General features: G+C 38.9%; 1 protein-coding gene across 2 annotated transcripts; it reads left to right on the forward strand.

The window, feature by feature from the left end:
• The first annotated feature begins 160 nt into the window (after window positions 1-160).
• virma (vir like m6A methyltransferase associated) lies at window positions 161-20,752 on the forward strand. Of its 2 annotated transcripts, none has more exons than XM_048211624.1 (23): window positions 161-316; window positions 4,395-4,507; window positions 5,768-5,854; window positions 6,006-6,054; window positions 6,369-6,534; window positions 6,623-6,745; window positions 7,066-7,296; window positions 7,488-8,679; window positions 9,983-10,507; window positions 10,759-10,913; window positions 11,087-11,169; window positions 11,386-11,479; window positions 12,805-13,349; window positions 13,545-13,780; window positions 15,534-16,013; window positions 16,409-16,541; window positions 16,638-16,754; window positions 16,868-17,028; window positions 18,060-18,156; window positions 18,352-18,518; window positions 18,596-18,942; window positions 19,033-19,176; window positions 20,398-20,752. In XM_048211624.1, the coding sequence occupies exons 1-23, from the start codon at window positions 254-256 to the stop codon at window positions 20,580-20,582; spliced, it is 5,493 nt and encodes a 1,830-aa protein (XP_048067581.1). In that variant the 5' UTR covers window positions 161-253; the 3' UTR covers window positions 20,583-20,752. The 2 variants fall into 2 exon arrangements, with proteins under 2 accessions (XP_048067581.1, XP_048067582.1); XM_048211625.1 differs by having other exon boundaries at window positions 6,626-6,745.
• Window positions 20,753-21,035: the final 283 nt, after the last annotated feature.

Genomic DNA, 21,035 nt, shown 5'->3' on the forward strand with positions numbered 1-21,035 from the left:
TTAAACTTTTGTATAATCTATTACCACTTTCGTAGGCTACATGTGCACAATTATATGATTTATATACAGAGCAATTATTGAAATCTAGTTGCCATTACTAAAATATTTTTGTTCATATGGCTTTACTGAAATGTTTTAGAGCATGTTATTTGCATTTACAAAAATCTAGTGATATCCTACTACAACACATCCGACACTACTGAAAACTCCGGAAGTATTTTCTTTACCGGAAGTCCTAATGTGACCAAGAAAGATGGCGGGGGATTCTGCAATGGAGCTGCTCTTTTTAGACACGTTCAAGCATCAAAGTGCAGAGGTAAACTTGCGGAGTTTTCCATCTTCACCCGTGTCTTTTAACCGCATGTTGCAGAGACTATAACGTATAACAGACGTCAAATTGTTTTTGCGCGTTCTTAAAGTTTCCATTGTAATAACGCATTGTGCGCTGTAAACAGTTAGCTTGCTAATTAGCACAGTAATTCATACATATTCAGTTGATTCTAGATAGAATTTACATTTTCATAAAAACACGTTATTCTTATTTTAAAACAATTACGTTATCAGACTATAGATGTTGTGCGGCAGAGCAAACCTGACGTTAGATATAAGTTGTTCCCCAGAGCAAACAAACTCGTGGCGATATTGTTGTTGTTGTTGTTGTTGGCAGCGTATGCAGTTGCTATTAACAAGCAGCATGTACTGTGATAAACCAACGATTAGATATATTTGACCATAACATGCTCATATATTGTTGTAGACGTAGAAGCCGTTGCTTGTTCAATAACGCTCCTGGTGCTCAGATGAGCTCGCGGGCATGTTTATGTGACAGCACCGCATGTGCATGTAAACAAGGTGTTTGTCTGTAATGTATAGAACTTTTCTGAGGCAGCCGGGGTAAGGAATGTGCAAGGAATTTGACCTCAATAAAAAGAAACCCCTGTATTTAATGTATCTTTTTGCTGAAGAGATTAATATTTGAATTTTGTTTCATATACTTGAGTTCATATTTCTTCACCATGAAATCAAAATAGGTAATTCTTTTTTCTTTTCTTTTTTTGAATATTGCAGTATTTATTATCAATGATTTATCTGGGCACATCATTATTTTTTCTTTATTTCATGTGAGGACAACCTCACATGAGATCACAGCAATGGCAAACCGTAATGATTCAGTCAATACCAGATGGACAAAATCAAGTCCCGTCCTACATTTTTTCTTGTTCAAGAAGCTGCTTCTCCTTGATATACAACACAATAGGAAAGAAAAGGCAATGGCAACTTGTTTCATGCTGACTTTAAAATTTGACCATAGTTGTTTGTTTTGTTCTGTGTATCTTGTGATTCTGTATATAATGTACTGTTATATGTAACAGTACATTATATAATTATGTTATAAATCTCTCATAATTTACTCATCCTCATGCCATCCCAGATGTGCATGACTTTTTCTTCTGTGAAACACAAGCAGAGATTTTTATAAAAATAATCAATCTCTGTAAGCACAAAAAGTGATGCGGAAGCACAGAGGATGTCACTTCTCAGGCTTCACAATGTGCTGACGTTTACTTCAAGCATGAACTCATGACAGTTGGCCAGATAGTTAAAGTTTACAGTTAAAGTTTTTTTTTTTTCTTAGACACACTTGTCATTTTGCTTCAGAATACATTGTTTCATTAACTGGGGTCCTATGGTTTACCATTGTGTTAATTTCTCATGATTTTAAAAGCGTCAGCTTCAGGGGTCTCATACACTTGCACTGTATGGACTCACAGAGATTGATTATTTTTCTAAAAATCTTTGTGTTCATCTGAAGAAAGTAAGCCATATACAACTGGGACTGCATGAGGATGAGTTCTGGGGTGCAGTAGGATCCCTTTAAAGGTGCCCTAGAATTGAAAATTTAATTTACCTTGGCATAGCTGAATAACAAGAGTTCAGTACATGGAAATGACATACAGTGAGTCTCAAACACCATTGTTTCCTCCTTCTTATATAAATCTCATTTGTTTAAAAGACCTCCGAAGAACAGGCGAATCTCAACATAACACTGACTGTTACGTAACAGTCGGGATCATTAATATGTACGCCCCCAATATTTACATATGCCAGCTCAAGGCATTAGACAAGGGCAGGCAATATAAACGTCTGGATCTGTGCACAGCTGAATCATCAGACTAGGTATGCAAGCAAGGACAATAGCGAAAAATGGCAGATGGATGGATAATAACTGACATGATCCATGATATTTTTAGTGATATTTGTAAATTGTCTTTCTAAATGTTTCGTTAGCATGTTGCTAATGTACTGTTAAATGTGGTTAAAGTTACCATAGTTTCTTACTGTATTCACGGAGACAAGACTGTCATTATTTTCATTTTTTAAACACTTGCAGTCTGTATAATTCATAAACACAACTTCATTCTTTATAAATCTCTCCAACAGTGTGTAATGTTAGCTTTAGCCACAGAGCACTATCAAACTCATTCAGAATCAAATGTAAACATCCAAATAAATACCATACTTGCGCGATTAGACACGTTGCATGACGAACACTTTGTAAAGATCCATTTTGAGGGTTATATTAGCTGTTTGAACTTTGTTTATGCTGTTTAAGGCAGTCGTGAGCTCGGTGGGGGGGGGGGGGTTTCCTATCATCATTATCCAGAAATTTACCGCAGGAGCAAGTGAAAACACATCATAAATTATAACTAAATGTTGACAAAACATACATTCATTACATTCACCTCTCTAAAATAATGTCCTCGCATTATAAGAGAACCAGCCTCATATGCTTTCAGCATAATATAATTGGATAACTATAAAGATCAATTATAGTTCTTAACTGGTTGTGGTTACCTGGCATGCATGGATTTTAATTCTGTATCTAAAGTTTCTTTACATCAGTGGTTGTCAACATATGGCACGCAGAGGAGTAATTGCTGGCATGTGAGCAAAAGTGAGAGAGGTGTATGTATTTCATTCAGATAAAAGACCTTGCACCTACACACACATCTACATTTTGAGTGTGAGAATTAAACTGCTTCAAAAGTCAACGAAAGCACGCAGCTCTGACAAACCACTAGTGCGACCACTGCTCATCATGCGCACAAGTTACTTACTGACAGCTACACACATAGTTAATGCTATAAATTTCTGAGATATTCAACCAAATATATAGAGTCCTATTAAACATTCCACACACATCAATATGACTGTGATGCATTTGAACACTCCTCTCATGCATACCTTGTCACTTCATGTGTTCTCTCTGATTGGATAGCTATCCAATTGTGAAAAGACCAGGGATAAATGCCCTCCGAAAGAGAGGGCATTTTTTTCGTGTTCCAGGTGAAACTGAACAAAATGCATCTGGTTGTTGAAGCCACATATGTAAATTTTACTCCTCCCAAAATGGTATAAAATAATAAACATGCAAGAGTGTGGTATAACGGCTTCTGTTAGCCAGATATGACAGCGCCACTGCAATACGCATCACCACAGATATAGCCCGCCGTGGAGGAGTAACTGAGAATCACTTCAGCAAGCCCATGTGCAAACTGCCGCAAATTAATCATCTTCATTAAAAGTAATGAGACTAAATTAATGAGACTGCTGATTTCGCTCTCTCTCCAATTGTGGTCTTTGATCTTTAAATTATCTTATATTAAATAAAATTACACTCATACCTTGGTTTCATTGATGTGAACTGTTGAATTTGCATATAGTGCCAGAATTGAAGATTAGATAAATATTTACTTTTGCGGAAACACATGTTGCCAAGTGTAAATGGAACAGTTGTAACAAAATGCATAGCTATCCGATCAGTGTTGTGGCACAGTGATTAACTTGAAAATTTAAAAATTGCACTTCATGACAAAAAGGTTGCCGACCCCTGCTTTACATGCTTCTTACATTTCTCCTCACTCCAGTGTTTTACATAGTGTCCTGTTAGTAAAGGCTGGAAACGGGTCTGTTGTCCTGGAATTTGGTCTTATTTGGGTGTGTATGTATGCTTGTGGTTGATGAGTGCTTTTGTATTGTTGCAGCAATCTGCCACCCCACCGGTGTATTCCAACAGCTCTTTAGAAACAGGTTGGACAGGCCTGTTGCCCTATTACAGTTTGTCGAGGAAAGGGACTGTATATGCCGTTCTGCCATTTTCAATAAGAGCTTCATTTCTGGGAATGCTTTTGTGTTTCTGAATACTTTGAACCCTAGGAATCTTAATTCCAAGACTTTAACAGTTGAATAAGCCTGATTGTTTTTTTCTGGTTGGCTGCTCTGTCAGGGTGTGTGTATGAGAAATCTAGCCTTTGCATCAGTCTATCTGTGATAACATTTATCCTTGTCTTGATAAGCTTCTTAACATTTTTCTGTGTCTGTTCTCTTACAAGTTGACAAATGTGGATGTTGTGCGGTTTCCTTATGGTGTCTTGATCACAGAAGTAAGAGTCATTCCCCCTGGCATCAAAGCACACAGCAACCTGCCTGACAGCAGAGCATTTGGGTGAGAACACACACACACACACACACACACACACACACACACACACACACACTTCTACATTGAATCCCTCTACATATTGTACATCCACATTGCCTGAAAGTGTTCTTTCATTGAGGATGGGTTAGGATGGTTGACTAATCGTTTAACAGCCGTAGTTGGCTGGTCATCCAACCACCAACTAGTTGGTTAGTGAGGGCAACTTTTTATTTCTAGCAGTTCATATTTTCTAACACAATAGGATGCATTTAGAGTGAGAGCATTTTTTCATGCTGATAGGCTAACAGCTTTAAATCTCAAAAAAAGGTTACGTGATGTCTCATCCCTTTTAAAGAACCAATGCTACGTCTATTGAATTCACTGCCTTTAATGAAAAATTTCAATATAATTATTTTAAGTCGACTGCTTTGAGCAAATTTTCCGTTATTATACACCACTGTTGAAAAGTTTTGGATTTAAAATGTAATTTATTCCTGTGATGGCATGTGTTGTCAAATCTGACTTTTCAGCATCGTTACTCCAGTGTCACATGATCCTTCAGAAATCATTCTAATATGCAGATTTGGTGCTCAATGAACATTTCTTATTATTCTCAATGTTGAAAACAGAACAGCATTTGTTTAAAAAAATATTTTATAACATTATTAATGTATTTAATGTCAATTTTGATCAATTTAATGCATCCTTGCCGAATAAAAAAATAAATATCACACTCAGACAATATACGATTAGACAATCTTGTAAATATGCAAGAGATGTTTTTAACATCCCTAATTTTCACTACATATATTATGACAGTTAAATGTGCTTCTACCATGTTTATAGTGTGTACAAACCATCCCAATGTTTCTGTAGCACACAATAGGACATGAGTGAAGTGAAATGGCTGGAGGACAGTTGAGGAAATTGGAAAAGGTTTCTGTGGTCGCTATTGTTCCTTCTTTAAAAACAGATCCACCACACCCCCTATTCTCTGACCACTCTCAGCTTTTCCCATGATCTCATCCCTCATCCTTCTTGTCTCCAGACTTGTTAAAAGAAGAATGAGAGAAAAGGAATGTTTGTTTTGTTAGGACAAACTATATAAAACTATTTAATACATGTTGAACATCTGTACTAAAAAGGGATTTATATTTTAATGATTCCTGCAGGCTAACTGATTTACAGGAAGTTTTATTAGACAGAAAATGACTGCTGATGGCAGATAGGGGTTTCAGGTTTGGGTTTTGACGGTTACAATGCCCCTTTCCTGTGTATCATCAGGGAAACAGCCCCTCACGCATTCCAGTTGGACCTGTTCTTCAACAATGTGTCCAAACCCAACGCTCCGGTGTTTGACAGGCTGGGCAGGTACTAAATAAACTCACACATACACATGCACACCTGTGCAGGACAGGCTCAGCGAGAAATACAGTATGCCATCTCACAAATCTATAGCTGTATAGATGCATGTACTCTTTGATTGTTCAAATCATTGATGTTGGTGTTTGTTTCACACTAGCCTTGAGTATGATGAGAACAAATCAATCATCTTCAGGCCTAATGGAAAGGTAAGAGACCCCCTCATTACAGCCCAGCATCGTATTTCCATGTAAAACACGCATGCACCAATATGTTTGTGGTTTCTCCAAAACTGCTGACGGCAACTTTCCTCTGCTTAATAAATACTTGAAAAGCATTTTCCGGAATCCACAATGTATTTGCACATACCTCTGTAATGATTAAAGCTGTCAGCTCCTGAACTCACATGGCTTGTAGGCAAATCAGCCTTAATTTGTGTTTTGGACTGAGCGAGACTTTTTGCTCCTCCCCTCTAGAGTCTCACACCATGTCCAAATTTTCATTTTGTCTTTTGTTATTGTAGATAAACACAGATGGGTTGGTCCTGCGTGGTTGGTACACATGCCTGACGTTGGCAGTGTATGGCACAGCAGAGCGCCCTCACAGCCACGAGCGGGACTCTCCACCACCTCCTCCACCCCCTCCGCCCCAACAGCAGCAGCTGGGATCCAAGAGGAACATTAAGCTTGGTCAGCACAAACATTTTTATACACAAATATATAATGTCATTGCCTCATGTGAAACATTAAACGCGCGTGTGTGTGTTTGAATCTCTAGCAGAGTGGGAGAATGAAGAGCAGTTTAACGGCAGCCCACCCAGACCACAACCCAGAGGACCACGGACCCCACCAGGACCACCTCCTCCAGATGACGACGAAGAGGAGGCGCTACCTGCACCTGGTCAGTGTATGTCCATGTGGAAAAGATTATGTATATATACAGTGGTGGTCAAAGTGCTTCTGTTTTGAGTTTCCCTAATTTAATACGTTTTCGATAATACATGTCGGATAATATATTGTAAGAATAAGAGTTCAAGTGAAAGGTGGAATTAAAAGTTAGTCTTATTATTTCTTCATTTTATGTCACAAAATTTAAACCTTGTTTAAATCAAAATTTTTCAACTATACATTATTAGTATTCCATTTTTGTTATATTTTGGCCCTTTAACTGAAAAAAAGTAGTGCTGAGCACTGAACTTTGTTTTGTTGTCTGTGCTTTAGGTCCGGTGAAGGTGGAGAACACAGAACAGGGTGATGATTACCTGGAACCTGTCTCACCTGAGCGAGGGTCTCTTCCTGCTGATGAGACCTACTCGGACGCAGAGCCGGAGGATGACGAGGGGCCGGCTGATGAGGAGGAGGATGAAGATGTGCAGTCTGAGGGAAGCGAGCCGGATGAAGATGATGAGGAAGATGAAGTGGGTGATGAGGTGACGGATGAAGATGCAGAAGGTGAGAAGTGGCACTGAAGTGAGGATGAATAAACCAGGTGCTCTGGAAAAATGACCCAGATATTTCACGTGTGAGGACAATTGTTACTTGCTAGATTTGCTCAGCCAGTGACAGTGTAACAGATGTTCTGTTTTCTATTTGTGCTTTGGAAAGGCAACTGGTGTGTGACATGTTTTGTTTTTTGTCTATAGGTGATGATGGATATGAGCAGATATCCAGTGATGAGGAGGATTTGGAGAGTGGGGCTTTCAAGCTGCCTGCCTTTGACCTGGACTACACACCTGAGGACCTCGCCTCACTACCAACTGTTCAGTATGATCCATACGAGCGTGACCTCCGACCTCTCCAGCACTTCACCCCTCCGCACATCACGCGTTATGATGCGGAGCTAAAACGCCTCAAAACGGTAGACATCCAGGACTCAAGCTCCTTGTGGGCGGAGTCTGCAGCTAAACTCTCAGAGCTGTTAGAGGCCTGGGGGGAGGGGCAGGGGGCAGAGCGAGGGGCAGGCTGGGTAACTGCTCTAGAGGAAATCCCTGCCTTTCTAGTAAAAGGGATGAGCTTCCTCTCTATGAAGGACCCTAATTTGCTGAGCGAAAAGTTGAAGCGGTTGGTTGACTGGAGCTGTGAAGCTCTTAATTTGGACTCTGCCCTGGCACAGCCTATAGCTCTGAACCTGCGCCAGCTCAAAGCAGGAACCAAACTGGCCTCTGCCCTGGCTGACTGTGGTGCCCAGGCTGTGCAGAATCTGCTGGAGAAAGGGATTGTTGGCAGCCTTCTGGGCTTGCTTTTTGCAGAGCACGTTTCATCCACTCTGAAACTCAATGTGCTGCGCTCTCTCGACAGTATCATCAGTGAGCCACAGGGCATTGAGGCCCTGGTCAGAGACCATCACCATGACACTGATGGAACAAGTGGGTACCAGCGTCTGCTGGATCTGTTTCTGTTGGACCAGACGGTACGTGTCGCAACGGCAGGAGCAGCCATTTTACATAAGGGACATTTTTATGAGGTTTTGACTGACCTACAGAGGACAGCCAGCATTTGGGCTGAACGGCATCCCACGGTAGGGGAGGTGGGTGAGCGAGAGGAGAGCGAGAGAGAAGTAAGAGAGAGAGACAGAGAAAGCACTGAGAGGGAGGGAGATGAGAGGGAAACCCAAGAGTTAGAGCGGGAAAGCCCAATGGACATCGATACCTTGCTGGAATCTGCCTCTTTGTCAGAAGGTGACCTGGAGAGGCTGCAAGGTCTCTTGGAGGAACTGCTCCACCTGCTGGAGACAGCACCGCACTGTATGGTCCAGCCTCCTGGGAAAGCTTTTCCCACCAGTGCCCGGATTACTGGGCCACCAGAGCGAGATGATCCCTATCCAACTCTGTACAGGTCAGTATCATGTGGCTAGATAACTGATACATCTTGTTTTTTTTTGTGATGATAATTAATATTATGTAACTTTTTTTTTTTTTTTTTTTCAAAATTTGCAAAATCTATATAATGAAAGGAGTATATCATGAATACTTCTTCCAAACAGTTTTTTTTGTCTTATCTTGAATCACTACGTTATGCCTATAATAAGTGTTTATATTCTGACTATTTTAGATCGGGAAGGACGACAACCGCTGCGGAGTAGCCCAGTATCTAGGGTTGTCGTGATAACTGCAATATTGTAAAACCGCGATACTAACAAGCCAACCGCAGCAACCGTGATGTTTTTTTTCATAAGGCTATGCCTTTGTATTACACTTCATGCATGTGTATTGAATGTTAAATGAGGTAATAATGATAACGAGTGAAGAATGTAATTTTTTACGCCAATTGGCTCTTTTATACTCCGTGTACCAATGTGATTTGAACAGAAGCTCTATAGATTTGCACTAAACAAGCCTAAACAGACAGTGAGAGCGAGAGAGAGATCGACTGAGCATGTTACCTGCGTCTGCCCTTCTTCAGGTCAAGTCTTATAAATTTGCCATTTAAAATAACGTTTAAAAAGTTTCATTAATGAATGCATCAGCATTTTTAAACACATTAGTTGTATGAATGATTTAAAGGGCTAGTTCACCAAAAAATTTTATCAATAATTATGCCAAACCTGTAAGACTTTCATTCTTTCATGTCATTCTTCGGAACCTAAATGAAGATTTTTTTTTTTTTTTGGATGAAATCTGACAGCATTCTGTCCCTCCATAGACAGCCTTCACAATTGGAACTTTGACGCTTAAAGAGAACTAATCCATATGAATTGAGCAGTTTAGTCCAAATTTTCTGAAGAGACAAGATCGCTTTATATGATGAACAGATTTAATTCTTTAATTTAATTCTTTATTTTACTCACATATAAACATTGACCAGCGAATATACACAGAAGCTCAACTGAACCTGATTGATGCACAAGATCAAACCTCTTCCGGAAGCTCAAACGTGCTGTGTTACCAATGAGGTTCATTCTCGTTCGGCTGAGCTTCTGTGTATGTTCGCTGATCGATGTTTATATGCGAGTAAAAGCCTAAATTAAATTTCAATTCATATGGATTAGTTTTACGAACGCTTTATGAAAGTTCCAGTTGTGAAGGCAGTCTATGGAGGGACAGAAAGCACTCAAATTTGTAGAGTGCCAAAAGTAACATAGTGTATCTTTTAACCAAATATATAGCATCTCTTTTAATTATTGTTTTATATTTTACAGATACATGCATGCATGTCACCTTCTGGAATCCCTGGCAGTTGTTCTGTCGTATCCAGCTACATGTGCCCACGTCGGAGTCCTGCATGCTGTCAGAGAGCTGATGCGTTTCCTGTCCCAGTCCCAACAGGGTCTCCTGTTCCTTCTTAGCCAGCACGAAACCACCAATTTGCTGCTTCGTCTCCTCACACCCCTTACTCACCTGACCCCACCCTCTCACTTGACTCCACTGACGCCCCTTTCAGAGGGTGAGGGTGAAGATGCTCCTGCAGGTGGAGAGGGGTTGATTGACGATGGTTTTTGGGTCTGGCTTATGCAAACTCTACATGCACTACAAGGTGTTGCTGAGCTGAACGGGGCAGAGCTTGAAGATGGCGATAATCCAGATGTTTTGGCAACACTTCACAGCCTGTATCTCATTAGCTTTAGCAGCACAGGCCGAAACGCTGTTGCGCACACTTTTAGCTTGGATAATAACCTCAGCTGTCTGGTCAACCTGGTAGAGTTCCATGCCAAAGAGGGCCAAGGGTGAGAATATGTGATGTTGTTTGAAAAAATGTCTGATTTATTAGAGCATATATTTTGGTAATCTATGTAATAACAAATTAGAATGTGATGATACATTTTTTTTTTACACCATTTACAGAGGTTATTAATAAAGTCAAATGGGCCATATACAGTGCCCTGAGGCACTCCAATATCTTTTTTTATTTAAAATGAATATTTCTTCCTAAACGTCTTGTTCTCTCTAATTTGCTGACTGTCTCTCACTCTCTCAGGGAAGGCAAAGCAAGAAAGTCTGTAACGTATAACTATGCCTGTATGCTTGTACTGCTGGTTATTCAGACGTCAGGTGATCTCCGTATGATGGAGCACTATACCACTCCACTTCTTAATGTTTGCAAAGCTGATGAAAACAATGCCAAGCTTCAAGGTTAGTCTGCTTCTCTTTTGCAGCCCACCTAACACTTCAATGTCAGCCAAACCACCAGTTCCATGATCTATTAAAAAGAAAGATTTTTTTCCAAGGTCGAAAAAGCATTGTATAATTTTTAGTAAATGTAAGTGCTTTCACATCTGACCTCTATGATTAAATGTGTTTTTCAGAGCTGTCTAAGTGGTTGGAGCCACTTGAAAAATTACATTTTGATATCAGTGGCATTCCTACACTTATTGACTACATAAAGCAGGTGAGCTTATCAACCACATAAAAACTTTTATGGCATTTTCGGAAGTTATGATAGAGATCTATCATAGAGATAGATCTTATGTTAAGCATTGATCAAGACATTGAAAACAATGTAACACCCTTAATAATAACATAATAAACTGCTTACACCATAATAAAGATATAATGTATTATTAAATATGGCGTAGTAACTAAGTCTTGCTGTTTCTGTTGTCAGAATCTGGAGAACTTGATGACAGCAGATGGAGTGGGTCTTGTAAGTGCTCTCAGAGTGTTGTGCCACATTGCTTGCCCTCCAACTTCTGCGGCAGGTAAGCTACTGTATGCCTTAATCTTAAAGGTGCAATATGATAAAATTTTGCAGTAAAATATCCAAAAACCACTAGGCCAGTGTTATATATTTTGTTCACTTGAATACTTAAAACATCCCAAATGTTTGCAACTATTTGTAAATCGTGAGAAAATTGCAATTTTAACCAAGGCTCCGGGACGTGTGAGGAGTCTCCTGTCAATAGCGTCATACCCGCGTTACCCTCGGTTTCCGATTTTATTTTGTAGAAACCATGGAAACACCAAAGGCGCTTTAATATTTACATGTTTTAATAGACAATAGAACAACTGTTTTGATACATTTATAGACAGAAAATTAATTATTGTTATATAGCTTAACACGTTTAGTCTTATTGTTTTCTAATTTTCTTGATTTTTTTGCGAGTACCATGCTTTACCATGCCTCAGAGAAAAACACTATTTTGTGAAGTAGCTAACATAGCAAAATCAGATGCAGCTTTAATTTTAGTAACAATAAAACAGAATTTTCTCCATCATACAATACATTTTAAAATTAATTGCATGCCATTAATCAACACAAGACATCCAGCATTTAATATGATATTCTAATATTGATCTATCTTACTGCAGTGTGCAACAAGTGTCTCACAGCAGCCGCCAAGCGAACGCACAGAGTAACGCTATAACATCATTTTCAACACACTCAAATGTATCTAATATGATAAACAGAGCTGTGTTACCTCATACGCTTGATCTGAAAAGCGGAAGCAGCACCGGCAACTGTGGCACAATAATAAAAGTTCCGCTGTTCGTGAGGTGTGTGTTCCACAACACTCGGTCCTGCTCCGCTTCATACTACAGTAACGTTAATAATCGCATCCATGAACATGATTTCTTCCCGAGTCCTATCCCAATTCTTTTCCACCGGCTGTTGAGGTCAAGACCACATGTCCCAAGATTCCACGCTCAAACTTGGCATCATCAAGCTACACCTTTGTTTTGAACAGACCTCTAGAGACCTCTAGCGGGCAGAAAATATTACATATTGCAGCTTTAACTCTGCTTGTCTTAGCTAGATACTAAACAGACGAAATCAACAAAATCAAATTAAATTTGTAAAACATATCAGATTTGTGCGTTAGGATTTGCAGAATTAATGCACTTAACATTGCTTAAAAGTGCAATATAAAACAACATATATATTTTGCTGCATTATCTAAATTGTAGAGAATTGTTTAGAGTGTAAGACTACTGAAATAGTATTGTGACAACAACACTTGTAAATACCAATGAAAATATTAGCTTAAGTGTCCTGATATGACTTATTGTGTGTGTGTGTGTGTAGGTCAGCAGAAAGACTTGAAGTGGAATCAGGCCATCATAGCTCTCTTCAGTGCAGAGGGGATGGACACTTTTATTAAAGTCCTCCAGAAGCTTACATCACTGCTGCTGCTGCCATGGCGACTACATGGGCCAATGGGTCCCATAGCGCAGCGACTCATGATGCTGTCAGTGGCCTCCTGCTCACTGAGACTCATCCGAGCCATGCTGACAGAGCTGCTGTGCGGGGGAACCTGTGAGTTCCGTGACGTGCGTGTGCCCTCCGTCTGTGTCGCCCTACACAAGATCCTCTGCTCCACGCCGACAACTGGTCGCCTGGATGCAGAGGAGCTGCGTATCCAGGGAGATGTGACAGAGATAATGTTAACATTTACACATGCGGTTAGTGAACAGGAGACGGGTTCAGAGGAGACCGTGGCTGGAAACAGCTGGTCTCTGATGCTGAAGGAAGTGTTGAACTCTATACTGGCTGCTCCAGAGAACATCTATAGCAGCCTCAGTCTGCTGTCAGAACTGCTTCCTCTGCCTCTGCCCATGCAGACCACACAGGTACTGAACACACATACACGGCAACAAGCACCTGTCATTGCTTGCTGCTGATTGTCCCACATACAGGAGCTATGTTTCAAACCCTAGTTAGCTGCCTAGCGACATTGTGTAACTATATGGTTCATTAATTAAAAGTATCTGTAGAAAATAGTTTCATTAATTCATTCTCTTGCCAATTCCCTCTTGCTCTCTCAGGCACTATCAGTGCAAGACATCGGGGTTGCAATGAACACACGAAAGTTGTGGAGTGTGCACTTACACGCCCAGGCTAGAGTATTACAGGAAGTGCTAAGGTGCGTGTGTGTCAGCAGCTGTCCGCCTCTCCTATCCATGCTCCGCCGTGTATGTGTACAGCTCTGCGATCTTGCTGCACCCACTGCGACTCTGGTGATGAGGACATTGCTGGAGCAGCTGCAGGAGGAAATGCAACAGTAAGGCCACTTTTATCACATTAAAGGATTAGTTCACTTTAAAATGAAAATTACCCAAAACTTTACTTACCCTCTCAAGCCATCCTAGGTGTATATGACTTTCTTCTTTCTGATGAACACAATCAGAGTTATATTAATAAATATCCTGACGCATCCAAGTTTTATAATGGCAGTGAACGGACCCAACGAGTATGAGCTGAAGAAAGTGCATCCATCCATCATAAACGTCCTCCACACGGCCAGACCGCCTTCTGTATTAAACTTATGAAAAAAGCTTAACTGATGTCGCTGAATACAGAAGACGGTCTGGCGGAAGCTAGATATTTTACTTCATAACTTGTTAAATATGGATATTTTTGTTACACAAACGCATGACTTCGCTTCAGAAGGCCTTTATTAACCCCCCCGGAGCCGTGTGGAGTATGTTTATTATATATATACAGTACAGTCCAAAAGTTTGGAACCACTAAGATTTTTAATGTTTTTAAAAGAAGTTTCGTCTGCTCACCAAGGCTACATTTATTTAATTAAAAATACAGTAAAAACAGTAATATTGTGAAATATTATTACAATTTAAAATAACTGTTTTCTATTTGAATATATTTCACAAAGTAATTTATTCCTGTGATGCAAAGCTGAATTTTCAGCATCATTACTCCAGTCTTCAGTGTCACATGATCCTTCAGAAATCATTCTAATATGCTGATCTGCTGCTCAAGAAACATTTAATGTGTACAATTGTACAAAATATTTGTGTACAATATTTTTTTTCAAGATTATTTGATGAATAGAAAGTTCAAAAGAACAGTGTTTATCTGAAATCTAATCTTTTGTAACATTATAAATGTCTTTACTGCCACTTTTGATTGATTTAATGCATCCTTGCTGAATAAAAGTATTCATTTCTTTAATTTCTTTTCAAAAAAATAAAAATGAAAATTCTTACTGACCCCAAACTTTTGAACGGTAGTGTATAATGCTACAGAAGCTTTGTATTTCAGATAAATGCTGTTCTTTTGAACTTTCTATTCATCAAGGAATCCTGGGAAAAAAAAAAGTACACAACTGTTCTCAACATTGAAAATAATCATAAATGTTTATTGAGCAGCAAATCAGCATATTAGAATGATTTCTGAAGGATCATGTGACACTGAAGACTGGAGTAACGATGCTGAAAATTCAGCTTTGCATCACAGGAATAAATTGCTTTGTCAAATATATTTAAATAGTACACAGTTATTTTAAATTGTAATAATATTTCACAATATTACTGTTTTTTTACTGTATAAATGTAGCCTTGGTGAGCAGATGAAACTTCTTTTAAAAACATTAAAAATCTCAGTGGTTCCAAACTTTTGGACTGTACTGTGTATATATATATATATATATATATATATATATATATATACAATTATTATTTAAATTAATAATTGTAAAATTACTTGCTAAAAAATATTGCACAGTTATAAAATTTTGTTTTCTTTTTTTTTTTAAATAAATATTTACAAATGTAGGAATTGTAATTTGGTCAAATGTGATAAATAACTGGCAGACCCCCTCTAGTACAGCTGCAGGCCCTTGCTTTTGTCTTCAGCAGTTATGTAATGTCTTTCAGTTATATGCAGTTAATTAAGATTAATTTGAATAATTGGCATACAGTGTAATTCAGTTAAAAATTAATAATCTGTCATGGATGGATTAGTGTGCGTGTATATTCCAGACGGCTCAAATGGATTGTGTTTTGTGTGTTTAGGGAGGCAGCTGGCTCACGCTTGACAAGGTTACTAGCCCTCCTCGACTCTCTTGCATCTCAACGGGCTTGCAAGACGGCCATGTTGGCTCTGCTGAGTGGATCTGCACGCATTGAGGGGCGGAGTGATGGGAAAGTGGAGGACAAACTATCAGAGCTTCTTCCCTCTCTGCTCGCCATGCTTGTCCTACCCGCAGATGCCGGCCTGTCAGCGCAGCAGAACGCTGAATTGACAGCTTCCATCTTTCAATCACTCTGTGACCAGGACGTGTCACTGGTCGTGAGTGGCTCGGGTGAAGCGTCAGTGTCCGAGGCAGAGCAGCTGGCCAACTCGCTGCCGACCAGAGACATGATGACGTGCATATGTGATGGGATGTTGGAAGTGTTGGGAAATACACACAGCAGCTACACACTCCAGCTCACATGTCTGCGAACCATGATGTTTCTCACAGAGCACGACTATGGTCTCTATCACCTCAAAAGGTGTCACAATGCCTTTGATGTCTATTTATTTTTTATCTATCACTCAATATTGGAGATTTTTTTTAATCATTGTGAAATATTGGAAATTTTATTGTGCATGGTTATTTTCCTCTGCGCTTACTTTTAAAATGATATTTTTCCCAGTTAAATGTAGTCTTTACCTAATCTCAAAATGAATATGCATTTTTCATACTGTACATTATGTTGGGATGCCTTTATTTTTTATTTATTTAGACAAAATAATATAGGATTTTAATATTGTCTATTTATTCTTTATCAGCCATAACTTGAAAATAATTATCGTAGCATCCCTTGACTTCTTTGCAGTAATATGAAAATGTAAACTGTTTTTGTGTGTTATATTTGTGGTTAATGTTCTTGTGTTTGTGTTGCAGCTCTTTGAAGAAACACAGCTTGGCCGTTTCATCTCTGATCCGCAGGGAAACCGCGTCCTTAAATAAAGAGTTCGCTGAGCTTCTTTCAGTGCTGTTCGACTTTTTGAGACAGATTCTGAACAGTGAAACTATGGTAGGCTGACAACAGAATAAGTTCACATTTATTTGTGTGTGTATATGCATTTATGTATATGCTAATACATATTCATTCATTCATTTTTGATTTTAGGATGAAGACATAGACAGTCGATCTTTGGCGCTTAGTGTGAGCGACATGAAGCAGCTGCTGCAGTGGAAGGAGGACTCAGGGGAGCATCCGTTATCAGAACTGGAGAAGCATATCATGGTACATGCGGCAGCTTAGGTTATACATCATAATTAAGTTGTGCCCTATAGCCTGCATGAAAGGAGACCCTCATATTAATCTTCTCCTACTCTGTATCATTTCCTCGTGTGCAGAAGCTCTGTAAGGAGGATGAGTCTTTGGAAACTCTGCTCGAGAATGTGGCTGGACTGCGACAGATTATCGAAAGTTCTGGAGATGCTACAACTAATGTAGAGCCTGAAACTGAGCCCACTTTACCTGCACCAGAGCCCCTTCAGACACAGTTCAATCACAGGTAATATGGACAGAGAGAGTAATTATGTGTGTGTGACAGGGTGATGATGGTTATATAAAAATAAAACTGTAATAAAAGTTATATAAAATAAAATATAAAAAAACTATTTTATATAATAATTCTCATTTTCATTTAGTTTAACCTGATATACTAAAATTACTAAAACTGAAATAAAAATAACTATATAGACATAAAAAAACAAATAAAAACACAAAACACTAACTAAAATTTAAAATGAAAACAGAATATATAAAAATAAAAACTAATTCAAAATATTTATAAACTATAGTATCTAAATGATACTAAAATAACACGTGTGAGTGTAGTGAGTCAAATGGGGAAACTAAATAGGGATGGGTCACAATTGTCAATTAGTTGTCAGGCTCCAGACTAGTCAATTATCATCTATCTATTTTTTTTTTTCTTTTCTATTAGCGTCGTTTTAGTAATCTGTTTACATGGTAAAAACCCATGGAACTTTGCATGTTTAAAATGGCACACTTCTTAGAGTGTCCTAAGCATTGTGATTTTTAGGTTAAATATAGTTGTAGGAGCCGATAGCCTTGTGGGTAGCACTATGACATCAGACAACCTGAGTTCAAGTCCCAACTTTTGGTCTTTTCTTCATCCTGTCTCACTTTTCTTCCTGTCAATTCGCTGTACTGTCCTGACCCAATAAAAAAAATGGCAAAATTACATTTTTTTTTTTTTTTAAATGCATTCTATTCCATTTCTGTTGTACATCTAGCTGGTTTTTTTTTTTTTTTTTTTAACATAAAAAATGTCGAAATATGTCTAACTGGGGTCAAGTGAACCTGAAAGCAACCTAATTATACAGGCCAGTTAATCAATAAGTTGTTCAGACAACCTACCAATTAGTTGATTTTGTACATTTGTAGCTTCAGACATTCCTTGTATTTAATGCAATTACTTGATACAGATCAAATTCTATATCATTGCATCCTGAAAATGTGTCTCCAATGTTACATCCCCCTCACTCTCCCCTCATTCTTTTGTTTCTCTACTTTCAGGACAGTTTATGTTCTCTCAGATGTCCTGGATGAGCAGTTAAAGGCCCTGTGGTTCTCTCCATTCCAGTCAGATGAGATGGAGACAGAAGTAGACATGGTGAGGATATGTATTTGAAGGAACAAGAAATCTATTTGTGTTTTTAAAATATGTATTTTAACAATTGGAGAGCTACATAAATAGATGCTAGCATCAAGTTTTAGAATAAAGATTAATTTTAACTTTTGTGATTCTGAATCTTAAATTACTAATTTTTATTGATTCATGTGGTCATTGTAAATGTATGTGCTGCAGGTAAAAGTAGACCTAGTTGCTCTGGCCCAGCAGTGTTGTCCAGACTTAGACCTAAAAGCGGAGTTAGAACGGTCATTCCTAAGTGAACCCACTTCACCAGGACACAGCAAACCAACCAAAGGCTTCAGACTGGGCAAGCACAAACATGAGACCTTCATCACATCCAGGTAAACACCGTTCTAGTCTGAGATTACTATTTTACCTTGAATATATGAACTCAACAAATCATTTTCTTTGTTTTTAGTGGGAAGTCAGATTATGTGGAGCCTGCAAAACGAGCTCATATCATGGCGGCCCCTCGGGGTCGCGGTCGTGGTGCATTTGGCCAGCTCTGTCGTCCACATGACATTTTCCGCCAGCGCAAGCAGAACACCAGTCGGCCTCCTTCCATGCATGTAGATGATTTCCTTGCCGCAGAGTTCAAGGACGTAGGTCCGCCCACTGGCCTGGCCTTGCCCAAACGACCACCAAAGGGAGGAGGAGCCAAGCCACCAACTAGAGGCTTGTTCACTGGAGGAACCAGAGGGAGAGGCTTCCAGAGTCACACCCGCTTCTTCACTCCACCTGCCCCCAAGAGTGTTCTGCTCGCTGGTACACGCATATGTTTAATTCAGCACATATATACTCTGTACTATTTTTATATGTGGCTGATTAAACCATTTAAAATAATTTGTGTTTTAGGTAACTATCCACGGCGTGAAGGTGGTCGAGGCTCTGCTTGGAGCACTCCGGTGACAGCTGTCACTCACAGAGGGACTTACAGCGAACCTCGTGGAGGACAAAGCAACTTCACCCGACCGTTACCCTCCAGACAGCCACCTACAGGTAGGCCCCCCATCCTTTTTTTAAAAATAATAGAAACACTATATAATAGCCATTTAATCACCATCAAACATGACATTGACAGCTTATAAGGGTTTCAAATGAACAAGAGCAATATATTGATCAGGCAGATCGATTGGTTAGTATTTCACTATTTTGGGATGTTCAGCAGCTGCTGATGACCATGCCTGCTTGACCGATTGACGGTAATTTAACTAGTTTCACTGCATCACTTTAAAAATCTACCGACAGGTTTTGTGTAGATAATAAACAGATAACGCATTTTTTTATTTTTAAATATTTTTACTACTTAATTTATAATTAAAGTATTTAATAACGTTTACTTTAATAATTATTAAAATCATATGGCCCAGCTAAATTTATATAATATAAACATATTTATAAATATTTCTAAAATAGAATATAAATATGTATACAAAATAATTCTATTTACAAATCATAAGCTTCTGGCTTTTAAAAATATAGGTCAATCACTTTTAAACTTAAGTGATACATTATAAAAATGTATATAATCTATAAATCAATGTTTCATATATTATTTAAATACTATATATATATTAGGGATGGGCAATATATCGCATGCGATTCTCACGCGCATTTCGTCAGTAAAGCCGGTTCCCTGATTACCGCTAAATCGCCATCACCTGCTTTCAAATGGTGCGGCATTTAATAGACAGAGCCGTAGTTCACTGATAAGCCACGCAAATATCGCGTTCATTATCGAAGGCGATTCATCTGCGATATGAACGTGATATTGCGTGGCTTATCAGTGAACTACGGCTCTGTCTGTTAAATGGCGCACCATTTGAAAGCAGGTGATGGTGATTTAGCGGTAATCAGGGAACCGGCTTTACTGACGAAATGCGCGTGAGAATCGCATGCGATATATTGCCCATCCCTAATATATATACTATATTATTTAAATACTATATATATATATATATATATATATATATTAGTATTTAAATATGACAAAAGTAATAAGAATCATATATAATCTTTAGGCATTGGCTATAAAGAAAACCATATCGCTCAACCACTATTTTACACTAGTGCCACCTTCTGGATGTTTCCCTCAGTGGTGACTTCTTTCAAATCATTAAAGCTGCAAAAAAGACCTCACTAATAAATATTCTGAATGGCTCTTTAGCTCACCCTACAGCTCTATCAAACAGTTACTGACCCCTCTCTCTAACTCTTCAGGTGCTTACCGATTGGCTCCTCGAGACAGAGCCACCAGAGGCAGAGGGACAGGCCTGTCCTGGCTGAGTGGTGGAGTTGGTGTGGGAGGAGGTGGAGTAAGTGGAGGTGGACGTGGTCAAGGGAAGTTCAGCAGCGGAGGAAGCGGAGGCGGACGGGGCCGACACGTCCGTTCATTCACTCGCTAAACTCTGCCTTGAGCAAAGCAGACTCAGCCGTCAGGCTCTAAAGGACCAATCAGGATGTGGATCTGCTGTATCTGTTGCAACCATCGACTGATATTGTGTATATCATTGTCATGTTTTGTGTTTCTCTCATTTTTAAAACTGTTAAATATGATTAAATTCTTGTGAGGATATGTTTTTGAGTGTATTTTTATATAAAAATCCACAGTGTAATTTGTCAAAACTGTTTTAATATCAACAAATGTAGCAGAATGCATCTGTGTTGTTCTTTTAAATGGGAAAACAAGCCTCTCAAATTCTAAAAACATACAAAAACATTTTTTTCTACACAATTTGGTTTATTCTTAGCACCTGACCTGTCTCATAGCACTCATTCAGTTTACCCAGAGGAGATCCAATAATCAGGCTTCATTCAGAAAATGAGTTCCAGTTAGTGGTTTTCTATTAGCATCATAT

Source organism: Megalobrama amblycephala, linkage group LG13 (genome assembly GCF_018812025.1).
Source record: "Megalobrama amblycephala isolate DHTTF-2021 linkage group LG13, ASM1881202v1, whole genome shotgun sequence".
Taxonomy (NCBI): domain Eukaryota; kingdom Metazoa; phylum Chordata; class Actinopteri; order Cypriniformes; family Xenocyprididae; genus Megalobrama; species Megalobrama amblycephala.

Excerpts from the sequence above, each read along its gene's own strand:
- virma (XM_048211624.1), top strand. The coding sequence starts at position 254 with ATGGCGGGGGATTCTGCAATGGAGCTGCTCTTTTTAGACACGTTCAAG. Across the intron at positions 4,508-5,767 it reads CCTGACAGCAGAGCATTTGG|GGAAACAGCCCCTCACGCAT; the intron begins GTGAGAACACAC and ends GTGTATCATCAG. Across the intron at positions 16,014-16,408 it reads GGTCTCTATCACCTCAAAAG|CTCTTTGAAGAAACACAGCT; the intron begins GTGTCACAATGC and ends TTTGTGTTGCAG.